The following is a 27,864-nucleotide window of genomic DNA, read 5'->3' as shown; positions in this document are numbered from 1 at the left end:
TTCATACCAAGTATAATATCCAATATACATACAGTGTTGGGAAGTAACTAGTTACACTGTGATTACAGTGCTAAGCAATGTAACAGTCCTCTTCGTTCCTCTAAAAATTATGCTTTGGTGCTGAAAAGTGACACTAGTCAATAGTCAGTCTTTCTGAAGAATGTGCTAAGGAAAGCACAGCCAAGCATCATGTATCACTATGCACCTGCAACCTGGTTAGATTAGTGTTATGCCAAATTTTGAACTGCATTAAGAAGTCTAAGTGATTATAATCTAAAATGTAGCTTCCCAGCACTGTACACCAGCCACCTCTGTATGTACTTTGTGTTGTTCCCTGTTAACTAGATGCTTTTCCTTACACCAGCTTCCTTTCCGCACTACAGCACAGCTAAATCTTCTTTAGTAGGAGAATCTCATGTCCTTGGTGTATCCCAGTTTTTCCAGGTTGGGTAAGCAAGCATACTGGATCATTGGAGGAGGACCACACATGAGGATCAGAACATCATCTTGAGGAGGAGGCATGTGTTCTCTGAGCATGTCTTCACTCACAAATCCCTGGCTATATTCCCAATCTGAATAGAGAGGGGAAAAAAGGTATTAACAACAGACTTTATAACATGCACCCTTATTTATTATGGGCCAACCAAGAACAGGGCTCCCCTGTGCAGCTGATCCAGCTGACAGCCCATGCTACAGAGCAGGAGAGGTAAAAGCAGAGCTGCAACGCGCACTCTGCTCCAGGGACCTTGGGGAAGGGGGTGGAATCAGGGCAATCCCCTCCAGCCCCCTGCTGTGAACTGCTCAGGGCAGGGGGCTGGGAGCACCCCCCAGCCTGACTCCAGTACCACCCACACTCCCCTCTGCACCTGTCACACCAAATAGGAGGTGCCCAGGTAAGTGCTCCACACCCAAACCTCCTGGCCAGACCCTGCACCCAACCCCCAGCCTGCTCCTTCACCCCCAGCCCTGTTCTCAGCACATTCCTACCCTCATCTCAGTGCAGAGAGAGGAAGAGAATGGGCTAGAACCAAGGAGAAGGTAGGTACCTACTCTATGTGGACAGGGCCAGGACTCCAGACCAGCAGCAGGCTGAGCAGAGCCAGCAGCCAGGACCCTGGTGGCAGGAGCCAGTGGACAGAACCCCAGACCAGCAGCAGGCTGAGCTGCTCATCCCACTGCCAACCTAGGTGAATGGAACCCCGGGCTAAGCAGGCCGGTGGTGTAAGATCAGCATTTTAAATGAAGCTTCTTCAACATTTTGAAAACCTTGTTTCCATATGACAATAGTTTGAGAGAGACCTTTAAAAAATGTTTAAAATGTATTATTGGCACATGAAACCTTAATTTAAAGTGAATAAATGAAGACTTAACACACCACTTCTAAAAGGTTGCCGACCCCTGGTTTAGTACCACATGACCTTCCTTCTTAATTCATTGTGTAAGAAAACAAAATAGGTTTTTAGGGTAACCCTTTTATAGATTCAAGGTTCCCCAAAAAGGGGAATGAGATTGCTTCTGTTCTCCCATATTAGCCAAACACATTTAATCCTCAATTCTTGTCAATAATGCTCTTTTTTTTTCTTCAGAATATATTGAAACTGGAGGCAGGAGAGCTTGGGAGGGACTTGTTCAGCTTTGCCTCTCTGAGTTCATGGTTGCTGCCAAAGTCAAAGATGAGGACTACGCATTAGCATTCTCCTGACCAGTTTCATAGCTTTGGAGGCACTAGCTACCAACCTTCTTCCTCCTGTCAGCTCTGAAGGCATCTAGTTGCCTTACAGGGGATGAAAAAGAGGATTCTAGAATTGTAATCAGCACTGGTAATCTGGTGCATTGACTGGAGTGGCATGTTAGAGCTTACTCTCAGGTGCTCTGTCCAACGTGTACCAAAGCTTAAAGCGGTCTGGATGCTGAACCTGAACTTCCTCCAGTTCCGATCGTAACAGGATATCTTTCTCAGTCTGCAGGGAAAGGAAAGGAGTTATACTTTCAATAGAGTCCTTCAGCCAGTCTCTTAACTGGAAGAGATTAAGCCTCACAGAACTCCTGAGCAGTAGCTATTATGGGAATATTAGAGAGAGAGAGAGAGAGAGTTTGAGACATGTATAAGTGAACTCAATAAGATAGTGACAGTCAGAAACAGACCCCAAATTTCCCAGCTTCTTGATCTTTGATGACCACGCCTTGCCTCATGAAAAGGGATAAATATATTTAGATTTTTTTTTTAAATAACAAAACCACCCCACCACCACATGGTTATTAGATGCAGCATCACAAAACTGAAGTGCTGTATTAGCAGTCTTCAGTATCAATTCAGCTTTCATAAAACTTGGGAAATTAAATATTACTGCACATCGTCACTATAGTATAAATAATGCTAGGAGACTCAGTAATTTTTCCATCTCCTTTTCAGCCTCACATTATGTAGTGGTGCTAATCCCTTCATACTCTTCCCAGCCACACAGCAATTTGGCACTGTGGGGGGAATTTATCAGCACCTGTTGCTGAGAAGGCACCTATTTCTGGATCTAACATGAAACTGCATCTGTTACAAGAAAGCTATTTCTGGATCTGACTAAATCAAAGCAGGCATCTGAACTGGACAATAGAAGACATTTTCAATGATCCAGAAGGGAGTTAACAGCATGCTGTGAGATTAGCAGTAAGTATAAATGTGTAGAGCACCCGTGAGGACATAATCTCATTTTATTTCCTTCCCATATTTGTAAACACTGTAGACCCTTTTGTATTATTTCCACCTGGAATAATACAAGATATACACAATCCTAAACACAGATTAACTGGGAGGGAGAAATTTGGAAAGCAGCAAAAATTAAGGACATTTTATGGGTGACAGCAGACAGAGGAGCTAGAAGTTTGCAACTCAGTGTTACATTACAATGTGATTTTTGGTTGTACATAAACACCACGTCTCAGAACAGGGAGACAGCAGGCCCTCTGTACAAAGTTTTGTTAAGACCATACCTGGAATACACCAACAGGCTGGAGAGAGTTCAAAGAAGAGCAACAAAAGTGATTAAGGGTGTGAAGGGCTGAGTAGAGGGGGGGAAACCCAAAGGAGACAGTTATAGAAGCACTTAGTGTATGAACTATCCTTAGAATGAGTCACTTTATACTTTAATTGGCTAAATAAGGACCAGTAAAGGACTTTTTTTTTTAAGTGTGTAAAAACCAAGAATGGAGAAGCATTTGGAGTGGTAAAATATTGGGACGAAACGTGAGAGGAAAAATGTAGGCTTAACATCAGGAAATGCTTCCAAACAGTAAGATGCATTAGTCTATGGAACACACTTCCAAGGGAAATGGGACATCACTGGGCACATTCAAGGCTGGGCTAGACATAATTCTGATAAATGTACAATAAGGTCAATCCTATATTGGCAGAGAAGAACTAGATGACCCAATAGGTCTTTTCCATCACCAACTTCTACTACTCTCATTTCTACAACATTATCTATGATTAAAATAGCTTCAGTGGATATAAGATAAAAGTTAAAGCACTGAGGATAGTCTGTAGCATCATACACTGTCAACCGACACATCTGCTTTCATTTGGGTTAGTGTAACTTGATACAATGTACTTAGATATTTGTGCCCAGATTTTCAGAAATGCTCAGCACCTACCAAGTCCTTCTGAAAACAACAGGAGTTGAGCCCTTTAAAAAAAAAAATCTGGTTACTTTATTTAGGTGCCTATAATATGACCTTTTGAGAATCTTGTCTTCGTACATTTTGGTATGCATGGCAGAATGTTATCTGGGTAAGAGTGGCTCGTGTGGTTTAAGAGACAAGTTGTTCAGTACCAATGGAGGGTGTTTGCTACTAGAATCAAATGAGATTAAGACTTCCTGTCAACTTACATCCGTACCCCTCAGATGGTAGACAGAGATTTGTATCCAAATTAAGCCATCATGTAGCAGCCATAAGCATCTTTTAAATGCCAATGCTTAGCACAACTAGATCATGAAATTCGTAAACAAGAATTTCCTGTTTTAAAATTAAGAATATCATTTACGAGCTCTATTACAATCATATTAAGATTCATCGTATCGACTCTTCATTGGAGTTTTGCAAAGAAAGAGATAGCATGTAGTGGCATAACACAATGCAACCTTTCAGAGAAGTTGAAATCTGAAAACAGGGCCTGAGTAGAATATGACTCCTGACAGATCAGAAAATATCTTTCTGTGGTGCTGGTTCTACAACAAGCTAGCTGCTATTTCTAATTGCATGGCACTCTCTCCCATTTTGCAGTTATCACCTGTGGGGGACAATTAAGTTTAGATCACATACTGCAACTGTGTTCAGAAATAGTCAGATTCATACTTCCCTACGCAAACCTGGTTCTGTGCCCTGGAGGTGGGGGCGGGGGTATTAATCTTTAAGGAGAGCTGCTAGATGGGGCAACTTTAAAATTCTGACAAGGGCTTCCCCGTTCCCCCCCAAAAAAACACAAAACAAAAAACCTGCTGGCACTTCCATTCAGAAGAATCAATCCCTGTCTCAAAACACTTACAGTCTGGATAAGGAATATAACAAGAGGACATAAGAAAAAACAGAGAGGGTAGATGTCAGGGCAAAAGTTACCAGGCAGTAATGTAGAGAACCATGTGCTCATTGCAATGGCCTCACATGTGCCTGTTTTTATAGTTTGTTCATTTTTAGCTTAGGGTTTTATGATACTGAATTGTATCCATGTTCTGTGCCGTCTCAGCAGAGGTTTACATATACCTGGGTTTTGTTTTTTTCAACTTAAAGACAATTTTAGATGTCTTGCCACAACAAGAAAAGAAGAAGAACCTGATTAGCAAACAGCAGCTGACAAATGGTGGGATCATCTTTGTCCTTCATGATAGCGCGGATGAGCTGCAGCATAGGAGTTATTCCTGAAAAAGAACTACAATTAAAACTGGCCACCAGCAGTACATCTACTAGCCTTGCAGAAACAAGGTGCACAAAGAATGAAAATTCATTCTTGCATACCAGTTCCACCTGCAATCATCCCAACATATTTCACTGTTTTACGAACAGGTTCAGATTTCTTCTCAGGGCGAATAGCAAACGTGCCTGGAAAAAAGGAGGAAAGGACAAATATTAGGGAGTACTCGTGAACACTAATTTGAATAGAGGATACGTATCACAAATCCTGAGTTCTAAGTCTGATTTATAGTGACTGCCCAGAGTCTGAGACAATCACCTCTCCACTCATTTTCCCATCTGTAAAATGGCAATGCGTCACCTTTTCCTCATAAGGCTATCGTGAGGACAAACAGATTTTAAAAAAGTGCTAACTATTTTAAAAGACATTGAAAATGAACGCTGCTAGTGTATTATAATTAGACTGAATTTTTGACTCATTACTCAATATCAAGCTATTATGATTTGCATTTCAGTAATGTCTAATGGCCCTGAACGAGGAGCAGGAGTCCAGTCTGACAAGGACCATCCTCCACCCCCCGACAAGATCAACCTGCCATCAAGAACTCGCAATCCATTCTCTGTACGCAACAACTATTTCCAGGAAACATCTCAATTGGGTGAGGAGGAAACTTGGCTAAAATCAAGTATCTAAACACTATAATACAAATCCAGTCCATCAGCAATTACACAAAGACCACACCAGTGGGTGGTGTTGAATAAGGTCATGACCAGATTTTAAAGGAGCCAACTCATAGGTCTCTATGGCCTTCTCTTCACTGTGTTGTGGCGGTTTTTTTTTGTTTGTTTGTTTTTTTTAAACCTGGAGTTAATTGTTTCCTAATTAACTTGAGGTACTTTCTAATGGCTGGTGTGGACACACCACACAGATTTGACAGAGGCTACAAACATTTCTGCTTTATCCCAGGAATCAGCCCCAGCTTGGGATAAAGCCCATTTCTTAAACCATGACATTACATGTTCCTGCCTCATTCATAGAGGCCTGGCCAAAATAACCAAGTTTAACCATTGTTAACTGTCATGCAGATGGGATCCTAACACAGTTACTGGCTCTTTAGCTAGGAATTGAGAGTAGGATTCGGTCAAGCCTGGTCTACACACAGTTTTTGTATCAGTATAACCACATCAGTTAGGTGTGCTTTCTTTGCAAATATAGTACAATCCTTGCTGTGGGCACAATTACAGTATGTAAAAGTTTTTGTCCTGGTGTAGCGTAGACCAGGCTTACACAAGAAACTTCTGCCAGTATAGCAATGCTGGTTGAGGTGTGATTTTGGGGCAACATTTCTACGCCAGCAAAAGCCTTAGTGAAACAGTCATAGTGGCATAAATGTACTTTTGCTGCTATAGTTTATTTCACTTAGGGAACACATACAGTTCTACCAGCAAAAGCACTCTTGGAAATAGAGCTGTGTCTGTACTACCAGCAAACCTTTAATGTAGAGAAGACCTTATTCCCCATCCTATATAAGTAGGTTTACAACAACAGTATAGCTGCAGGCACTCTAGAGCAGCTGTACTTCTCTAAGTAACCCAATACACTTAAAGTGGTTCAACTTGTGTGTAGGAAAGGCCACAACCTCTATGGGGGGGGAGAAAAAAAAAAAAAGTTAGCGAACACCACTCCTACATTACAATGCATCGCAATTATAGAAGATTTTCAGTGCTTGTTATTCTGGACACAATATTTCCAAAATCAGTCTTGCCTCTTCCCTTGTAGACAAGTAATCCACTGGGACCTCTGAAGTCAATGGTATCCCCTAACTTCAGGCTGTCTAAATACTGAGACATCTTCCCTCCATCAGGGAACTTTGGATTGAGCCCTTTAAAATAAATCTGTTAAATAAAGATTAAAAGGAACTGTTTAATTAAAAGAGTTAAAACCAAAGACAAGTTTTTTCCTTAATTTTCTGTAATACACAAATTCATATGCCCAAACTCAATAAGCAATGAGACATGGTTGTCAGACATGCTAAAACAGAGATCTGAGAATCCAAAACTGAGACAGTTCTATTTTAAACACAGGTTTCAGAGTAGCAGCCGTGTTAGTCTGTATTCGCAAAAAGAAAAGGAGTACTTGTGGCACCTTAGAGACTAACAAATTTATTAGAGCATAAGCTTTCGTGAGCTACAGCTCACTTCATCGGATGCATTTGGTGGAAAAAACAGAGGAGAGATTTATATACACACACACAGAGAACATGAAACAATGGGTTTTTCATACACACTGTAAGGAGAGTGATCACTTAAGATAAGCCATCACCAACAGCAGGGGGGGGAAGGAGGAAAACCTTTCATGGTGACAAGCAGGTAGGCTAATTCCAGCAGTTAACAAGAATATCAGAGGAACAGTGGGGGGTGGGGTGGGAGGGAGAAAGACCATGGGGAAATAGTTTTACTTTGTGTAATGACTCATCCATTCCCAGTCTCTATTCAAGCCTAAGTTAATTGTATCCAGTTTGCAAATTAATTCCAATTCAGCAGTCTCTCGTTGGAGTCTGTTTTTGAAGCTTTTTTGTTGAAGTATAGCCACTCTTAGGTCTGTGATCGAGTGACCAGAGAGATTGAAGTGTTCTCCAACTGGTTTTTGAATGTTATAATTCTTGACGTCTGATTTGTGTCCATTCATTCTTTTACGTAGAGACTGTCCAGTTTGGCCAATGTACATGGCAGAGGGGCATTGCTGGCACATGATGGCATATATCACATTGGTAGATGCGCAGGTGAACGAGCCTCTGATAGTGTGGCTGATGTGATTAGGCCCTATGATGGTATCCCCTGAATAGATATGTGGGCAGAGTTGGCAACGGGCTTTGTTGCAAGGATAGGTTCCTGGGTTAGTGGTTCTGTTGTGTGGTGTGTGGTTGCTGGTGAGTATTTGCTTCAGATTGGGGGGCTGTCTGTAAGCAAGGACTGGTCTGTCTCCCAAGATCTGAGAGAGCGATGGCTCGTCCTTCAGGATAGGTTGTAGATCCTTGATGATGCGTTGGAGGGGTTTTAGTTGGGGGCTGAAGGTGATGGCTAGTGGCGTTCTGTTGTTTTCTTTGTTGGGCCTGTCCTGTAGTAGGTGACTTCTGGGTACTCTTCTGGCTCTGTCAATCTGTTTCTTCACTTCAGCAGGTGGGTACTGTAGTTGTAGGAATGCATGATAGAGATCTTGTAGGTGTTTGTCTCTGTCTGAGGGGTTGGAGCAAATGCGGTTATATCGTAGCGCTTGGCTGGGAATGGATGAGTCATTACACAAAGTAAAACTATTTCCCCATGGTATTTCTCCCTCCCACCCCACCCCCCACTGTTCCTCTGATATTCTTGTTAACTGCTGGAATTAGCCTACCTGCTTGTCACCATGAAAGGTTTTCCTCCTTCCCCCCCCTGCTGTTGGTGATGGCTTATCTTAAGTGATCACTCTCCTTACAGTGTGTATGATAAACCCATTGTTTCATGTTCTCTGTGTGTGTGTATATAAATCTCTCCTCTGTTTTTTCCACCAAATGCATCCGATGAAGTGAGCTGTAGCTCACGAAAGCTTATGCTCTAATAAATTTGTTAGTCTCTAAGGTGCCACAAGTACTCCTTTTCTTCTATTTTAAAGCCAGTTGAAGAGGTGAAAATTGTCCTAGGGCAGCTTTGTTATTCAGGGATAGCCTCAAGACTTGTTAACCTTGGGCCCAATTCTGACATACCAAGAGCCTGCAGCTTCCAAGTGAAGGCAATGAGAGTAGTGGGTGTTAAGTACTTCAAGATCAGACCCCTTACCAGTAGAGCTATGGGCTTGTCTACATAGGAAAGATATCAGTATTTACAAGTATAAGGTAAGGTGTGAATTTAAACAAATATAGTTGTACTGGTGTCATTCCCCTCCCACGCCACACACATTCCTGTATAAGAGGACCAGTTAGCAATTATCTTTAAGAACTCACTGAGGAAACGGGAGGTCCCAGAGGACTGAAGGGCAAACTTATTGCCTATTTAAAATAAGGGGAACAAAGAGGACCCGAGGAATTATATAGACTATTTGGGGATTGGTCCTGCTTTGAGTAGGGGGTTGGACTAGATGACCTTTTGAGGTCTCTTCCAACCCTGAGACTCTTTGACTAGTCAGCCTAACTTCAATACCTGTCAAGATACTGAAACAAATTATTAAAGAATACATTTGTAAGCACCCAAATGATAGTGTTATAAGAGAGTCAATCGAGATTAGTCAACAACAAATCAAGCCATGCCAAGCCTTCTTTGGCAAGGTTACTGACCCAGTGGATAGGAGGGAAGTTGTAGCTCTTGTTTTTACTAAGCTTTTGACACAGTCCCAGATGACACTCTCATAAGCAAACTAGGGAAATGTGGTCCAGATGAAATTAATTAGGTGGGTGCATAAATAATTCGAAGTTCAGAGTAGTTATCAATGGTTCACTGTCAAGTTGGGAGGGAATATCTAGTGGGGTCCCACAGGTGTCAGTCCTAGATCCGGTACTAGCCAATATTTTCATTAATTACTTGGATTACGGAGCGGAGAGTATGCTTATAAACTCTGCAAATGACACCAAGATGGGAGAAGTTGCAAACATTTTGGAGGACAGGATTAGAATTCAAAACGATCTTGACAAATTGGAGAATTGGTCTGAAATCAACAAGATGAAATTAAATAAAGACAAGTGTAAAGTACTTCACTTAAAGGAATAAATCAAATGCACAACTTCAAAATGGGGAATAGCTGGTAATACTGCTGAAAAGGATCTGGGGTTTATAGTGGATCACAAATTGAATGAGTCAACAAAGTAATACAGTTATGGAAAAGGCTAATATTATGGGCTGTACTAACAGGGGTGTTAGATGGAAGACATGGAAATAATTGTCCCACTCTACTTAACACTGGTGAGGCCTCAGCTGGAATATTGAATCTAATTCTGTGTGCCCCACTTTAGGAAAAATGTAGACAAATTGGAGAGAGTCCAAAGGACTCCAGAGCAACAAAAATGATAAAAGATTTAGAAAACCTGACCTATGAGGAAAGGTTAAAAAAACTGGGCATATTTAAACTTGAGAAAAGTTGACGGAGGAAGGACCTGATAACAGTCTTGAAATATGTTAAGGGCTGTTATAAAGAGGACTATGATCAACTGTTCTCCATGTCCAGTGAAGGTGGGAGAAGAAGTAACGGGCTTAATCTGAAGCAAGGGAGATGTAGATAAACTATTAGGGAAAATACCCAACTATAAGGATAGTTAAGCTGTGGGATAGGGCTCCAAGGGAGGTTGTAGAATTCCCATCACTGAAGGTTTTTAAGAACAGGTTGAACAAACATCTGTCAAAGATAGTCTAGATCAGTGGTTCTCAACCAGGGGTACACATACTCCTAGGGGTATGCAAAGGTCTTGCACATCAACTCATTAACACAGAGGGGTATGCACATCAACTCATCTAGATATTTGCCTAGTTTTACAACAGGCTACATAAAAAGTACTAGCAAAGTCAGTACAAACTAAAATTTCAGAAAATGACTCGTTTATACTCCTCTATATATACTGAAATGGAAGTACAACATTTATATTCCAGTTGATTTATTTTATAATTATATGGTTTTAAAAAAAAAAAAAAAGTCAGCAATTTTTCAGTAATAAAAATACAAAAAAGTGTCACAGCACACTGTGTCTGATTTTGTAAGTAAGTAGTTTTTAAGTGATATGAAACTTTGGGGGTATGCAAGACAAATCAGACTCCTGAAAGGGGTACAGCAGTCTGGAAAGGTTGAGAGCTACTGGTCTAGATTTCCTTGGTCCTGTCTCAGCATAAGGGGCTGGACTTGACTTCTTGAGGCCCCTCCCAGCCCTACATTTCTATGGTTCACTTGATAAAGTGTGTCACCATGTGAGAAAGAAACACATAAATAGGAAACAAAACTCTGAAGAGAACCAGCAAAGTAATGTAGTAATTTAACACTAAATTCTATCAGCTTTAGAAATATTTGCTGAATACCTCAACATGGCTACTGAAAGGGGAAATTCAGAACATTAGATGATCCAAACTTACCATCTTGCCAAACAGAGCACCCTCAATGTTATGGATCAGTGACATCTATGCCTACCAGCTCCCACATTTAATAATGCTCCTGTGTACATCATGCTGACCGCATCACCCATGGAACAAGCACACAGGAGGTCAGGCAAGGTTGGTTGCTTCTTAAATAATATTGGAAAGTTTTGTGAACTTCTACAAATTTGATTCCCTTTGGTACAGAAATGTTGGAAATCTGCACTCTCTGTGTATCTATATCTTCAAATCTCTGTCTCATCATATATAGACAAAAAAAAAATCACAGGACACTATATGGATTAAATCTATATTGATTTGCATGCTGAGGTACCACCGAGTGGAAGCCAACAAGCCATAGTAGAGTTAGACATCATGGAATCACACAAAAGTATTTTTACACACCATGCTCTTTACTGTAACCTTTAAAGGCTTGTAAATAGGCAAGTATTGTATGGCACAATGATATCCTTACCTTGATAACAAGATCCACATAGCCTTTGTCGTCATCACTGGAGACTGGTGTGTAGGGTCTGACAATCAGATTTCCATTAATCCGTGCAGAAAGATAAATATGCTGTCCTACAAGCAGCAGAAGGGAAGAACAGGTTTATTTTTGAGGGGCTATTCTGAGCCAATTCTCTTTCACTGCAGCTGACAATGACTTGGTGGAAAAGCCAGATTGGGTCTTAAGGTTCTCTTTACCCCTTTGGTCCAGAAGCAACAATTTTTCCCTTGCTCGCCTTATTGCCATACTACCTTGCTAGATTTCTTCCTGCAGTGTGCATGAAATCCAGCTGAATGGGGACAGTCTTCAGCTACCCCAGCCTTAGAGAGCTGTTCTCCAACCCTAAGCTCAACCATGTTTGTTATTTACTGTAGCAGTCATAAGCATAAGTTTAGATATTATATATTACACACATACAGACGTAAAAAAGGATGTTCAAGGATGACTCACATATTCGAGTGTTATTAGCACCTCATTAAAACACGTCAGTTACACATAACTAAACATAAATGGCTGACATCCAAAAGGCATACTATAAAGGTGTCCTAGGAACTCCATATTTAAGGCTGCATTTTGATGTGCATTTAGAGCGTGAGGTTTTTTTTATTTCATTTTACTTTGCAACTAGAATGAATCAGATGACATCACAGGAGAGGATACAACATCAGTAGCATTTAAAATGTTTTTTCAAGTAGTTCTTGTAGCCCATACTGCCTCATAGGTCTGTGACAGGTATAATTAATAAAAGCTTTCATTCATGAGGATAAAACCAGGCTGCCAATATGAAACATACCAACAGGGAGACCTAGAATGTGCTCTCGAGTTGGAAGGGCAAAGCGAAATCTTCTCGTGTCGTGACTAATTTCCTGAAATGGAAAAAAACAAAAACCATCACACACACTGTTGGAAATACTTTGTATTTTGTTGGCCGTTTTTGTTTTGTTTTTAACAGATGTGTCAGTCAGGCTGTTTCTAAAAGTTAGTTTCACCCTAATCCACAGATATGTAACCAACTGTTTCAGCACTGCGTATATGCTATAAAATAGGAAATCAATTTAGCACTGTTTCACTGCTGTATCAAAAGTATACTTTCCACTCAAATTCCTTGAAAGCCTCTTTTCAAGAAATAAGAAAAAACATTGATATTTCAGTTAGTGAGGTCAAAAACTAACAATACCCAATACAAATGCAAAAAAGAGAAATTACAGGAAAAATATTTCAGATTAAACAAAAGATCAATAAAAACTAGTTATTTGCAATTTAGTATAGGCAATAACTTCATAATGCTCTGAACTTGTACAGACGCCATCCAAAGATCTCAATGAGGATTTAATCAGTTCATTTGTAGTTTAAATTTAGATAAAAGACAAAAAGGAGGAAGTTCAATGGCAGAAGTTTCAGAAACAGTTCAACAAAAGACTTATTTTTGGCTATGCTGTAAATCAGATGAATTAGTTATTCTAAGTTAGTTTTGGAGCAGAATACTGGAAATTACACTGGTGGGTATAAGAGGGAATTAACAACTATCAAGTTGGTCTCCTTTGTTACATTAGTGGCTTTAACATATTATATATAAAGTTTCCTTAATTATAATGGGAAAGAACACACTACAGATTAGAGCCCTGCTATAAAACTTGGGACCTTATTACTGATTTCAAAATTAATTCCCAAATAAATCAAAGCGATTTATTTCTCTAAGGTTATGATCATAACTCTTTAAACAGTATAAATCATGATCACTGGACCAAAGTGACACTTCAGTTTAGATAAAAATATTAAGTGATATGCAATGTATTTGGATGAGGAGAATGAACAAGCACTGATGAGTGTTTCATTTTCCTCTTTCCACTCCACCTTGTACGTGTTCGGTTTCATTACAGTATATTTAGGGTCTGAACTCTAGTGCTATTGATTACTTTGCAGTCCTTAGATAGGGGAGGGAAAACTACAGCCCACCAACTGTTTTAAGTCGGCCCTTGAGCTCCTGCTGGGGAGCGGGGGTCTGGGGCTTGCCGCGCTCCAGCCAGGGACCAGGATTGGGGGCTGCTCCACGCAGCTCCCAGAAGTGGCAGCATGGCCCCCCTCCAGCTCCTATGTGCTCCAATGGCCCCCTCCAGCACTCCAATGGGAGCTGCAGGGGCAGTGCCTGCGGACGGGGCACCATGCAGAGCCGCCTGGCTGCACCTCCACATAGGAGCCAGAGAAGGGACATGCTGCTGTTTCTGGGAGACACTTAAGGTAACACTGCCTGCAATCTGCACCCCTGAGCCATGCCCCAAGCCCCTGCCCTAAGCCTGATCCCCCTCGGGCCCACCGAACCCCTCGATCCCAGCCCAGAGCCATCATCCCACTCTCCCACCCCAGCCCAGAGCCCCCTACCGCACCCTGAACGCTTCATTTCTGGCCCCACCTTGGAGCCCACACCCCAACCCCAATTTTGTGAGCATTCATGGCCCGCCATACAATTTCTATTTCCAGATGTGGCCCTCGGGCCAAACGTTTGCCCACCTTTGCCTTAGATAAATACTTAGCACTTCTGTAAAGTTTTCATATGTAATGCTTTACAGAGGTGGATAGGCATCATTTCCCCCATTTATAGATGAGGAAATTGAACCACAGAGCTGTTAAGCGCCTTACCCAGGGCACACAGCAAGACAGCGAGAGCAGAAAAGAGAACCCAGGTCTCAGTCCAGTACCTCATCCATTGTACCATATTGCATCTTATAAAAGATCCCTATAAAATGTAATAGAACATTATATCCCTTATATACAATGGTTACATACCCACAGAAGTGATAAATATTAAATTAGATGATTGTAGAATAGTTGCTACAAACAGGTTTTGTTCCTATTAAACTCTATTGGACTTTTCCCTAAAGGTTCATTTCAAATCAATTGGACTCCCGCTTTTACTATGGATTTTAGAATCAGACTCTGAGGCTTATGCCTGCACTTCAGACCTTACAGCAGACCAACAGTACTACTGCAGCTACAATGCTGTAAGGTCTCTTGTGTAGCTGCTCTACTCCGACAGGAAAAAGAGCTCTCCTGTCAGCATACTTAAACCACTCCCAACCAGCAGCGGTAGCTATGTCTGCAGGAGAGCGTCTCCTGCCAACGTAGTGCTATCCACACCAGCACTTTTGTTGGTGAAATTTATGTCAGACAAGTGTTTTTTCACACCTGACTGACAAAAGTGCTAGTGTAGACATAGCCTATGGGCTTGTCTACACAAACACTTAGTTCATGGCAAGCTGGGGTGGAAGTTACCTCGCACTAGCCTGCCACACATTAAGTGTCCATGTGGACCCTGCTGCCGCACACTAGAAGTTCTGTAATACTCTACAAAGTGAGGCCATGTCTACACTACGGGTGCTACAGTGGCAGAGATATGGTGCCGCAGCTATGCTATTGTAGTATAGACCCTTCCTACAGCGATGTAAGGGGTTGCTAGGCTGACAAGCGTTCTTCTGTCCATGGATCCGAGTCCACATTGAGGGTAGGGTGGTATGACTACAGCACTCAAGGATGTGAATTTTTCACATCCCTGAGCGTCAGAGCTACGTCAACCCAACTTAAGCATAGGACAGGCCTGAGTCCCAGGGAAGTGACATAACCAAGGATAGAAAAAGTTACTGACAGTTGTTGCTCAAGTAGGAAAGTCCTACTAGGTCCATTTAGTGTGAGATGCATTCTGCCTGTGCCAAAGGATTATAGTTTATTTAGGTGTTAAATAGGTGTAAAATTAAGATCTGATTGTTCATTAGAAGGGATTCCAAACAGGATTCTAGAAAGAATGAAATGCAGTGAACGTAATTTCTGTTAAAGAGAAAAGGCATTTTACTACATCACCTCGTCACTTAACTGGAGTGTCACATCAACCACAAAGGTGTTCAAATATGATGATTTTACTACATCATAAGATAGGATTCTAAAGAGAAACTGAATGGTTTAAAGAGGTCTAAATGCATAATTCTGTTTGCCAAGACCTCATCTACACTACAAAACCGACCCATAATAAGTACAACTGATGGCAACAGTTGTTAAACCAGGGTATAACAATGGTTAGGTGAAACAGCGCTAAACACAGTTGGTCCTTGTTTAACAAACGGACCATGTTGAGCATGCTGTCTTCTGCATCTGTTAGAAACAACTGTTGCTAACATTGCTATTTGGTAGGGTTGAAAAGGCCCTCATTCACAAAAAAGTGAATGCAATGTGAACAAATGCAATGAAGTTTATGGGCAGTTTGAAACAATGGTTCTCTGACAATGGCATTAACTGGTATTATTCACTTCAAAGGGGCGATAACAGTGAAACCTAGTAACAATTCAGGTTGTAACACTGTTAGTGATTTCACTAATTGATGCAAGCATGCTATAAAGGAGAGGAATTCCTATATTAACAATAGCTGCACAATCTAGTGTAAGAAGCAATGCATTTTAGCATCGGGGTGGGCAGAATCTGGGTTGAGCTTCAGAGTACTACCACTCCCCTTACCCAGTTCAGCCTTTGGGAAGGAAGGGGAAGAATGACCATAGAAAACACACATGTGCATGGAGTCCACTTAAAGTAGTTCTCTCCCACCAGCAAATATCCTGTAACTAATAAAATTTGTTTTCGAATAAGGGTAGGTTTATACATCAAAAGCTGCAGGATCACAGCTGCACCAGTGCAGCTGGAGTCGCTGTAACTGTTTACTTAAGATACTACTACACTGATGGGAGAGCTTCTCCCATTGGCATAGTTAATCCATGTCCACAAGAGGCAGTAGCAGCTCTCCTGTCGACACAGGGCTATCTACACCAGAGGTTAGGTCAGTATAAGTGCGTCTCTAAGGGGTGTGGATTCTTCACAGCGCTGAGCAACATAGTTATACAGATGTATGTTTGTAGTGCAGGCCTGACCTAAGCTCCATATTCAAACTGAAAATCAATTGTGCAACACACTTCTGTATCTTGGAGACTTTTTCAAATAGTGACTGATATTTTTAAACCTTAAAACTCTAAGAAGTTCTCATCCAATTCAATTTAACATGTCTTAAAATACTCAGCAGTGCACACAAGAAGTTACATTATTCCCCCTACCCACACACAAGTGGATTTTGCAACACTAAAGTGTAAATGACGAAGGTCACCGTTCATTTTAGCAAGAAACATGGTTTTCATTAAGCTAGTATTTTTTCCAAAGTGGCTATAGATTTCCAAACATGTTTCCTGTTTATATGAGAAGTCTTTTTTGAACTCCCATCCACACAGATACAAACTGCATTACAATACTTGTGACTAGAACTGATCTTAAAATGAGTCTCTCTTCTCCCCTCTTCCCAAACCCATGGAAAATCTGGATGAAAATGAAAAAAGGTTTACACAGAAAAGAATCAAATCCTGCAGATTTTAGGGATTTAGGGTGACATGGTCACAGAATCATAGAATATCAGGGTTGGAAGGGACCTCAGGAGGTCATCTAGTCCAACCCCCTGCTCAAAGCAGGATCAATCCCCAACTAAATCATCCCAGCCAGGGCTTTGTCAAGCCTGACCTTAAAAACTTCTTAGGAAGGAGATTCCACCACCTCCCTAGGTAACGCATTCCAGTGTTTCACCACCCTCCTAGTGAAAAAGTTTTTCCTAATATCCAACCTAAACCTCCCCCACTGCAACTTGAGACCATTACTCCTTGTTCTGTCATCTGCTGCCACTGCGAACAGTCTAGATCCATCCTCTTTGGAACCCCCTTTCAGGTAGTTGAAAGCAGCTATCAAATCCCCTTCATTCTTCTTTTCCGCAGACTAAACAATCCCAGTTCCCTCAGCCTCTCCTCACAAGTCATGTGTTCCAGTCCCCCAATCATTTTTGTTGCCCTCCGCTGGACTCTTTCCAATTTTTCCCACATCCTTCTTGTAGTGCGAGGCCCAAAATTGGACACAGTACTCCAGATGAGGCCTCACCAATGTCTAACAGAGGGGAACAATCATGTCCCTCGATCTGCTGGCAATCCCCCTGCTTATACATCCCAAAATGCCATTGGCCTTCTTGGCAACAACGGCACACTGTTGACTCATATCCAGCTTCTCGTCCACTGTAACCCCTAGGTCCTTTTTCTGCAGAACTGCTGCTGAGCCATTCGGTCCCTAGTCTGTAGCGGTGCATGGGATTCTTCCATCCTAAGTGCAGGACTGTGCACTTGTCCTTGTTGAACCTCAGATTTCTTTTGGCCCAATCCTCTAATTTGTCTAAGTCCCTCTGTATCCTATCCTTACCCTCCAGCATATCTACCTCTCCTCCCAGTTTAGTGTCATCTGCAAACTTGCTGAGGGTGCAATCCACACCATCCTCCAGATCATTTATGAAGATATTGAACAAAACCGGCCCGAGGACCGAGCCTTGGGGCACTCCACTTGATACCGGCAGCCAACTAGACATGGAGCCATTGATCACTACCTGTTGAGCCTGAATCTAGCCAACTTTCTATCCACCTTATAGTCCATTCATCCAGCCCATACTTCTTTAACTTGCTGGCAAGAATACTGTGGGAGACTGTCAAAAGCTTTACTAAAGTCAAGGAACAACACGTCCACTGCTTTCCCCTCATCCAGAGAGCCAGTTATCTTGTCATAGAAGGCAATTAGATTAGTCAGGCATGACTTGCCCTTGGTGAATCCATGCCGACTGTTCCTGATCACTTTCCTCTCCTCTAAGTGCTTCAGAATTGATTCCTTGAGGACCTGCTCCCTGATTTTTCCAGGGACTGAGGTGAGGCTGACTGGCATGTAGTTCCCAGGATCCTCCTTCTTCCCCCCGCCTTTTTTTTTTTTTTTTTTTTTTTTTTTAAAGATGGGCACTACATTAGCCTTTTTCCAGTCGTCCGGGACTTCCCCGGGATAATCCGGAAGAGACAGTCTTTTCCATTGGCCATGCATGGAGACAACACTAACAAAACAGTACGAGTTCAGAGTCTCTGTTTTAAAAAAAATCAGATGCTGTCGAGTTTACATTGTATTGTAAGCACTGGCTAAACTAGGTAAAAAGCATTTGCTCTCTGCTTTGTTTAAATATAAGTGTTTACATGGCTTAACCAGAAACAGAACTCTGTAGCCTTTGAACTTTTACAATTCCCAACAGGGCACAATATTGCTGCAACATTACTCAAGTTGTAGAATGATATGGGCATTATAGATCTATATGGAAGTGCTGTCAGTGTGCTCAGTCCTGTACAAGTGTGCACTCACTTACCTCTTTGTCAATCAGCCTCAATGGGTATTTCACTTCAGGGTCCTCCAGGGTAATTGCAGGAGGGGGTTTCCTGAAGAGTCTCATGATCAAGCTGTAGACTAGCCATAATGGGTATGTCACAATCCCTCCAAGCTGCAACAATGCATAAAGACAAGAATATTAACATCGCTGTTTGTTTTAGTGAAGTGATACCATGATGATAATGTCATGTCAGAAACAACCCATGAGACATATCCTCAGTTTTTGCATGCTTATATTAGGAGCATACAGAAAAAAGTCCATTCAAAGATACCTCACTGCAGTATGTGTAAACGCTGGTTTACCATATAAATAATGTGGTAGTTTAGATACACATTTAGTTTACCTTCGTCTTTCTAGACTCCTGGCACTCAGCTATCCCAGCATGGAACAGATTACAGACATGTTGGTAGATTTATTCTGCCTCTTGTTTTCATATGTCCAGTTAGTCATTTAGAACAAACCTTCTCCCTTTGCAGAGGGTCCATGCAAGGGTGGCATAGGCATAAGAATGGCCATACTGGGTCAGATCAAAGGTCCATCCAGCCCAGTATCCTGTCTGCCAATGGTGGCCAATGCCAGGTGCCCCAGAGGGAGTGAACCTGATAGGTAATGATCAAGTGATCTCTCTCCTGCCATCCATCTCCACCCTCTGACAAACAGAGGCTAAGGACACCATTCCTTACCCATCCTGGCTAATAGCCATTAATGGACTTAAATTTATGGAGGTTCTCTAGTTCTCTTTTAAACCCTGTTATAGTCCTAGCCTTCACAACCTCCTCTGGCAAGGAGTTCCACAGGTTGACTGTGCGCTGTGTGAAGAAGAACTTTTATTTGTTTTAAACCTGCTGTCCATTAATTTCATTTGGTGGCCCCAAGTTCTTATATTATGGGAACAAGTAAAAACTTGTCCTTATTTACTTTCTCCACACCACTCATGATTTTATATACCCATCATATCCCCCCTTAGTCTCCTCTTTTCCAAGCTGAAAAGTCCTAGCCTCTTTAATCTCTCCTCATATGGGACCCGTTCCAAACCCCTAATCATTTTAGTTGCTCTTCTCTGAAGCTTTTCTAATGTCAGTGTATCTTTTCCGAGATCAGGAGACCACATCTGTATGCAGTATTCAAGGTGTGGGCATACCATGGATTTATACAAGGGCAAGAAGATATTCTCCGACTTATTCTCCATCCCTTTTTAAAATGATTCCTAACATCCTGTTCGCTTTTTTGACTGCCGCTGCATACTGCGCGGATGTCTGCAGAGAACTAGCCCACAACTCCAAGATCTCTTTCCTGATTAGTTGTAGCTAAACTAGCCCCCATCATATTGTATGTGTAGTTGGGGTTATTTTTCCAATGTGCATTACTTTACATTTAACCACATGAAATTTCATTTGCCATTTTGTTGCCCAATCACTTACTTTTGTGAGATCTTTCTGAAGTTCTTCACAATCCGCTTTGGTCTTAACTACCGTGAGCAGTTTAGTATCGTCTGCAAACTTTGCCACCTCACTGTTTACCCCTTTCTCCAGATCATTTCTGAATAAGTTGAATAGGACTGGTCCTAGGACTTACCCTTGGGGAACACCACTAGTTACCCCTCTCCATTCTGAAAATTTACCATTTATTCCTACCCTTTGTTCCCAGTTCTCAATCCATGGAAGGATCTTCCCTCTTATCCCATGACAACTTAATTTACTTACAAGCCTTTGGTGAGGGACTGTGTCAAAGGCTTTCTGGAAAGCCAAGTACACTATGTCCACTGGATCCCCCTTGTCCACGTTTGTTGACCCCTTCAAAAGGGCTCTAATAGATTAGTAAGATACGATTTCCCTTTGCAGAAACCATGTTGACTTTTGCCCAACAATTTATGTTCTTCTTTGTTTCAACTAATTTGCCTGGTACTGACATTAGACTTACCGGTCTGTAATTGCCACTTTCACCTCTAGAGCTCTTTTTAAATATTGGCGTTACATTAGCTATCTTCCAGTCATTGGGTACAGAAGCTGATTTAAAGGACAGGTTACAAATCACAGTTAATAGTTTCACAATTTCACATTTGAGTTCTTTCAGAACTCTTGGGTGAATGCCATCTGGTCCCGGTGACTTGTTACTGTTAAATTTCTCAATTAATTCCAAAACCACCTCTAGTGACACTTCAATCAGTGACAATTCCTCAGATTTGTCACCTACAAAGGACAGCTCAGGTTTGGGAATCTCCCTAACGTCCTCAGCCATGAAGACTGAAGCAAATAATTCATTTAGTTTCTCCGCAATGACTCACAGGAGCCCTCTGTGCAGGAACAGATTTTAAACATAGGGCCATATTATATCATTCTCTACATGGTCTACTCCCACACAGCAGATGGGGTTGTGACGGGAACCCCTGGGGTGCCACTTGGAACTGGGGTACCACTGAGCTCTGACCCACCAGCCTGGGCTCCCTCTCACACTGTGCTGCTGTGACAAGTTGCAAAGCCCTCCAGCCTGCACTTTCACCAGCATTCACACAGGTAGGGACACACCCAGCTGCAGTTACATGCAGGCTCTCTAACCATCAGCCTCCCAGCCTAGGACCCCAGAGCAGTACCTTCCTGCCCTGGTCAAATCTGGCCAGTATATGCGTTTAACACCCTGTCTGCCTCTCCCTCAATGTGAAGGAGGATCATGCACGCTTGTGGTAACCAAGCTGAGATTTTCCCCAGACACCTTAGTCAAATGCACACTGGTTTGTATTAGAACATCAAATAAATTTATTAACTTCAAAAGGTAGATTTTTATTGATTATAAGGGATAGCCAATAGATCAAAGCAGATTACCTAGCAAATCAACAAAATATGCAAACTAAACTTAATCAATGACATAGGTTGGATATGAATAGCAAATCCTCATCCTAAATGATGAGACAAACAGGCTGCAGATTCTTAAGGGGCAAGCTGCACTAGCTTACAGTTTGGAATCTCCAGGTGGTTCATTCACAGGCTAAAAATCCCTTTAGCCTGGGTACAGCGCCCCCCCGCGCTGCCGTTCTGTCTTTGTTCCTCAGGTGTTTCCAGGAGTCTCTTTGGGGCGGGGAGTCAGTGAAGAACCACAATGATGTCACACCCCTGCCTTAAATAGATTTTGCATATGGGAGGAACTCTTTGTTTCAAAGCTTGGTTCCCACACCAGTCAGTGGAAAAACACTGTTATTCTAAGATGTGACCAGGTCAACTGGGACTGGACTCCATGTCCTTGAAGTGTTACAGCAGCCATGAGACAGAGGCTGTTCCTCAGGAAGGCTCCCTGCCTGCAGAGTTGCCAAGTCTCACAAGATAAGGGAGATACGCTTCTTCTAAGACCTACCCGAATGGGCCCTTCCCAGCCAGCCATCCAGACTGAGAGCCTTTTGCCTAATGGGCATTCCCCAGGTGTAAACACATTTGTAATACAGATATATAGTCAATATTCCTAACTTCAGATACAAAAATGATACATGCATACAAATAGGATAATCATATTCAGTAAACCATAACCTTTCCAATGACACCTCACAGGACTTATCTTGTATAAAATACATTAGGATTATGTCATAGTCATATCCTAATATCGCTGTGAAGAATATGGGATGTAGTGTCACAGGAGTAACTGGGGTCCTCCTTGCAGAATTTTCTACACTTTCTTCCTCTGGGGATGGGGAGTGAAAGATTTTGCCCCTCCACCAGAAGGGACAAGGAACTCAATTTTCTTTTTTTCAAATGTTACATACTGCATTGGTGCACTACAACTTCCAGAGGGAATTTAAGACATGACTGGGCATTTTTCACTTTCACTAGTTTATAAAACATAGTAATTTGATTGGCTGTTTTCAAGTCATAGTGCTATAAATGTGATAGCTATTGAACACTATAGCAACTCGTGTCAAGAAGCTACTAATATAAACCATTTATGACAGATTCAGATCATTTTTAGTGTGTTACGGAGGCATCTGCTCAAAAAAGATTTAAATGAAGCCAGAATAGCTTAAACCCTCTCTTCCTAAAACTTTGCTGTACTGAATTAACATACAAAAGTCTCATGTAGGGGTTTTTGTATTTTATCCATTAGCATCACAGGAGCTTTGAAACAGGTCCCCCTTCCTCCCCAACTAATCTTGTTTTAACTGCAAATACTGATGTTATGCATGCACACCAGTTTCTAATGGATCTGAAGCTAACAAGACTATTTACGCTTCCATGTTTCTGCGGCACCCTTAGATGTCAACTCTGAGGGCTTGTCTACACTTACAGTTCTGCACCAGTGTAGCACTAAGAGAAGACGCTACCCGTGCCGATGAGTGAGCTTCTCCTGTTAGCGTAGGTACTTCACCTCCCCAAAAGGCAGTAACTACGTTGATGGGAGAAGCCTGCCCATCAACATAATGCTGTATACACCAGGAGTTCAGTCAATATAACTGTTGCTATGGGCTGTAGATTTTCCCCAACCTTGAGCGACAGTTATTCCGACATAAGGTTACAATGTAAACCAGGGCTAAGACGACTGTTCGTTAATTGCTGATGCAGCAATAGCAAAAAACTATCACACAAGATTACTTTTTATGTTCAATTTCTTGGTGACAGAGATGGACAGAATACTGAATAGAAACTCCAGATTACAGAAGATTTTTTGAGGCCAACCAAATTTTAGGCCTAACATAATGCAGTGCCCTTTAAAGATGCAGTCATTAATTAGCAAAAGAGCAGCTACGGCTAATTAAATGGAGCACAGGATTGCGAATCAGGAGCCGAGGCTCTATTCTCAGCTTTGTCTCTGACATGTTGAGTGACCTCGGACAAGTCACTTCATCTCTCTGCAAGTCAGTTTCGCCATCGTAAAACGGAGCTAAATCCACCCCAACTTTGTGAACTACTTTCAGCCCACATATGGCAAGTACTGTAAGTGCAAAGTATTACTGTAACTTATTACATTGTTATATCACATTTACATCTTCTTCTGAAGCACAAGACAACCACCATTCTTAGAGGCAGGGTGCTGCACTACATATCTGTCACGGTATGGGAATTTCTACCATTAGTTTTGATCCACACGACTAATACACCGTCTGCTTCATAAATGCAGAATGACAGGCACTTTGTTATTTATGGGCAGTTAATGCAAGAGCCTCTCAGGATTCCTCTTCAAAGGAAAAGTACAGTAGGGTAGTTCAGATACATTCTGATCCAGCAGCTAAAGACTTACTGTCAGCTGATGAGAAAAACATGGGCTGGTTGCTTTCCAAAATAATTCATCACTCTTGCTAAGCAAACAGGCCTGAAATATACTAGCAGGACAAACAATGTTCTGTACACTCCTAATATAGGGCATCAATCAAGACATAAATTAAGATAGCTCCCTTGAAGTCAAAGGAGTTACACCAACTTACAGCAATTGCGTGACTGAGAGAAGGCAAGTTCTCTCTCCAAACATTGCTCTGGCAAGTCCTGCTCTCTAACGAGGCACAGCCTAGCTACCAAAGATAAAACACCTCATGTTCTGAAATAAATTATTGCAATTGAACAAGCATAAATATTTTATGAAAAGTTCTACTTTTAACAATGGCATTTTACTACAGGACCAGGATCCTCTGCTCCTGCACTGGGGCGTGGTCAGTAGCATACAATGAAATACATTCAAATGTATTGCTTTTAGAGCAGTGGTGGGCAACCTGCAGTCCACCAGGATAGCTGATTGCAGGCCGGGAGACATTTTGCTGACATTGACCGTCTACAGGCATGGCTCCCCACAGCTCCCATTGGCCAGGAACAGCGAATTGTGGCCACTGGGAGCTACGGGGAGCTGTGCCTGCGGACGGTCAACATCAGCAAAATGTCTCACAACCTGCAATTAGTTTACCCTGATGTGCCGCAGGTTGCCCACTGCTGCTTTAGAGAGTACATTTTATTGCCAGGAGTTACTGGGCTGCTAGGTTTGTCTGGAGAGAGGGCAACAACTGAGAGCAGTGTACCAGGCATATTCTGAGGGAGATAATTTATGGCAAAATACTCAGTCACTGAATTATAATAAAATAAGAGCAATGAAAAACCTTTCTAAGAGAGTGTCTTACACCATCCAGGATGCTCAGCGGCTATTTCCCCATCCCAGCCTAGACCTATCTTTTAAGAAAGTTTAATTAGCATAGAGGGGTTGTTTGTGGTTTTGAAGGGGAGAGGTACATTTTGTCACTGTGCCTTTATCATGTACCCATCTTCCCCCTCTCCCTTTGTGATCTAGAAGCAACAGAATCTGAAGTTCTATAGTTTATAGCTGCCTCCAGTCTATTCCTGCAGGTCACCCTCAAACACCCACAGTTAGAAATATTTAAGCAGGTGCACTGGAGAAAGGGGGGTGGAAACGAGAGGTTAGACAGCTGCTGGAAAAGGGTAACGATGCATGCTAATGACCGTTAACACTTTTCCTCACAGACCCATGTCTTAACAAGCCAAATAACTGTGCAAAGGTCTGATAGGTCATGGTATCATTTTTTAAATCAGACTGTTGCAAGGAAAAGGAAATCTGATAAATAAGCAATATAAATGAATAATTTTATTATTGCATATAAAGAGCCTTCATTTTAGCATGTATACTGACGCCTGTGTGCATTATGTACACAAGTAGAATATCACAAGTTTATCGCCTTTCCTTTTTTCCACCTCTTCTAAGTAGTCAGTATACAAGTATTCAATATCTCTGCAATCCATCTGAAATTACCTTATTTCTAAACAAATACATATTACTCTATCAAGTCAATAAAACATATGAACTTAAATTTAGACGAGATGGTAAGACAACACAGATACAGACATCCTTAATGTGCTTGATTTCAGAATTCATAAAGCACTCTGATACAGCAGATATGAGCCAGAGTATAAATGCCATCAGAACTTCTTTCCTCCATATCTAGGCCCCTGTACTCAGGCTAAAATTAAGACCCCATTTACATTCAAGTAGGCCTTCACAAATAGAAGAGGGAGGATGTAGTACTGTACATCGAGAGACTATGAGCCAGATTTTCAGTTGATGAATATGAGCACAGTTCCACTGACAATTTATCTCAGCTGAGAACCTAACCCATAAACAAGTGCTGCTTAAACCTACCTATACGGGGAATCTCAATGAAATGAGCATTTGGAACCAGGAAGTACTCAATAAAAGACAACCATAACACAGATACTATTAAACTGGATTTTGCCCAGGTTAAAAAGTTGTGGGAAAGTCATGCAACTGCTGACAATTGATAGTATTTAAACACCCACTTTTGCCTAACATTGGTCTGTCAAAAACCTTTCAACAGAAAAATACTTTTAAGAAATAAACTTAAATTACTTTCGTTTTCTGCCAGATAGTTTTAAAGTAGAGAATTTATTTAGAAATAAAGTTGACTGTACATTCTTAGATTTAAAGGACAACTCATTCACTCACAGAATGGTTTAAAGAGTTTGTGCCTCCTCTTCTGTGGGACCTTTACTTACTATTCTGAATTACACTTAAATCAGCAGGGATGCAAGCCCTTATCAATGAGTAGTATATTTAATATCGATCTTTATTAACAACCACCACTCCCATCAGAATGGGAAATACAGCATTAAGCTAATAATATCCTCACAGTGCTAGTGCTATGTTCTACTTATAGTTGAACTAGAACTTTTGTTTAAACTTTTTAACTGATTTTTAACAAAGGACAGAAGTGTAGTGCTTCAGACATACTTACAACCCTGTGCACTGAAATCCAACATAAGCCAATTTCTTAAGATTCTTCCTTAGGAAGATGGCCGGTCAGCCCTCCCTCCCAAGCCTCCCTCCACCAGTTATTTGGCTGTATAATGACTGCATTATTAAAAAGAAATCAATGAATTTTGCACCTTCTGGAGCTACAGAGCCCAGAGTACAAGCACAGCACCTTACAAAGCATGTGAAAACTGAAAGTAAGGTCACTAGATCCTAGCTGAAAAGGAACCAGCCAGCCCCGCATCCTAGGCCTTTACCAATGACCTTCTAAAAGATAGGATGTGGGTGTGATAAGGGCTCTTCTTCAGGCACATTCAATCTGCCAGTTTGAAAGGGAAAAAATAAAACTGTGCTTCTCAACATTTAAGGTCACTAGCTCTTTGCAAACAGAATGTCTATTGTTATCACACCCCCCCACTTTTTACTGAAGGGTGATGAGAGCAGTTGCATTGCTTTGTAACATGCCTTACGCATTCTGTTTCCTGGATAATGGAAGCTTTAAAATACACTCGGACCCATGAAAAAGTTAAGTGACACTATGTCATTTAACGCCAGTGTTTATAGGTACCCGCAAAGAGAGGAAACTAGGTGGAGGCAAGTTTAGACGCCATAGGCTGGTGCCCATCCAGAAAACAGGAATCTGGAATGTTTTTCCACTGACTGTCAAACACGATGAGTCACAAACTCCACCGCACAAGCCTTGGAGCAGCTGATGAGGCCCCTAAGAAAGGCTTTACGGGTCCCCCCCTTGGCATTGCTCAGGGACCACCGCCAACCCCCTTCGCTTTTGCGGACAGCAAACCCACTGCACCCGCTAATCCTGCGGGCAGCAGCTTCCACTCCCCAAGTTATTTGCTTTGCGTTGATAGTCAATAGACCTTGGGTGCGGCACCCCTCTAGATACGGCACCCGGGTGCCCCCCCCCACGCGCGCCCGGGGGGGGGGGGGGGGAACTTGCACGCAGCAAAGGGCTACACCGTGCAGCTCTGCAAAAGGGAGCGCCAGGGTGGGGCCCTGTTCCCGGCGGAGAAGGGGGGGGGCAGTCTCAGCAAGAGGCCCCGCGGCCTCGCCTCGCCCCGTCGCGGAAGAGGCGCCCTGCCCGATCCGCAGGGCTCCAGAGCCCCCCGCCCCTCCGGGCGGGAGCAGGCGGCCGCTTACCGTGCTGAGCTGCGCCCCCATGTCTGCGCCGGGCTCCCTCTCTCCGCCGGCGGCGCCGAGAACAACCCAGAGGCCGCGAGCCGCCCCGCCCTCCGGCCCCGTGCGCTACCCTGTGGCCAGTCGGCGGCGCCCCCAGCGCGCTCCGCCCCGCGCTGTCACCGCCCGCCCCGCCCCGCCCCGCCCCTCGGGCCTGCCTCTCCATTGCTGCAGCCCC

General features: G+C 42.4%; 1 protein-coding gene across 1 annotated transcript; it reads right to left on the bottom strand.

Moving 5' to 3' along the window:
- Positions 1-221: 221 nt before the first annotated feature.
- LOC119859111 (NADH-cytochrome b5 reductase 3) lies at positions 222-27,864 on the bottom strand. The gene is made up of 9 exons (XM_038410809.2): positions 27,651-27,864; positions 18,729-18,860; positions 12,288-12,360; positions 11,462-11,568; positions 6,666-6,795; positions 5,005-5,088; positions 4,822-4,907; positions 1,862-1,961; positions 222-572 (listed from the first exon to the last, which is right to left on the bottom strand). The coding sequence occupies exons 1-9, from the start codon at positions 27,669-27,671 to the stop codon at positions 400-402; spliced, it is 906 nt and encodes a 301-aa protein (XP_038266737.1). The 5' UTR covers positions 27,672-27,864; the 3' UTR covers positions 222-399.

The sequence above is a fragment of the Dermochelys coriacea genome, chromosome 1, assembly GCF_009764565.3.
Source record: "Dermochelys coriacea isolate rDerCor1 chromosome 1, rDerCor1.pri.v4, whole genome shotgun sequence".
Lineage (NCBI taxonomy): Eukaryota > Metazoa > Chordata > Testudines > Dermochelyidae > Dermochelys > Dermochelys coriacea.
This window is presented reverse-complemented; position numbering and strand designations above follow the sequence as displayed.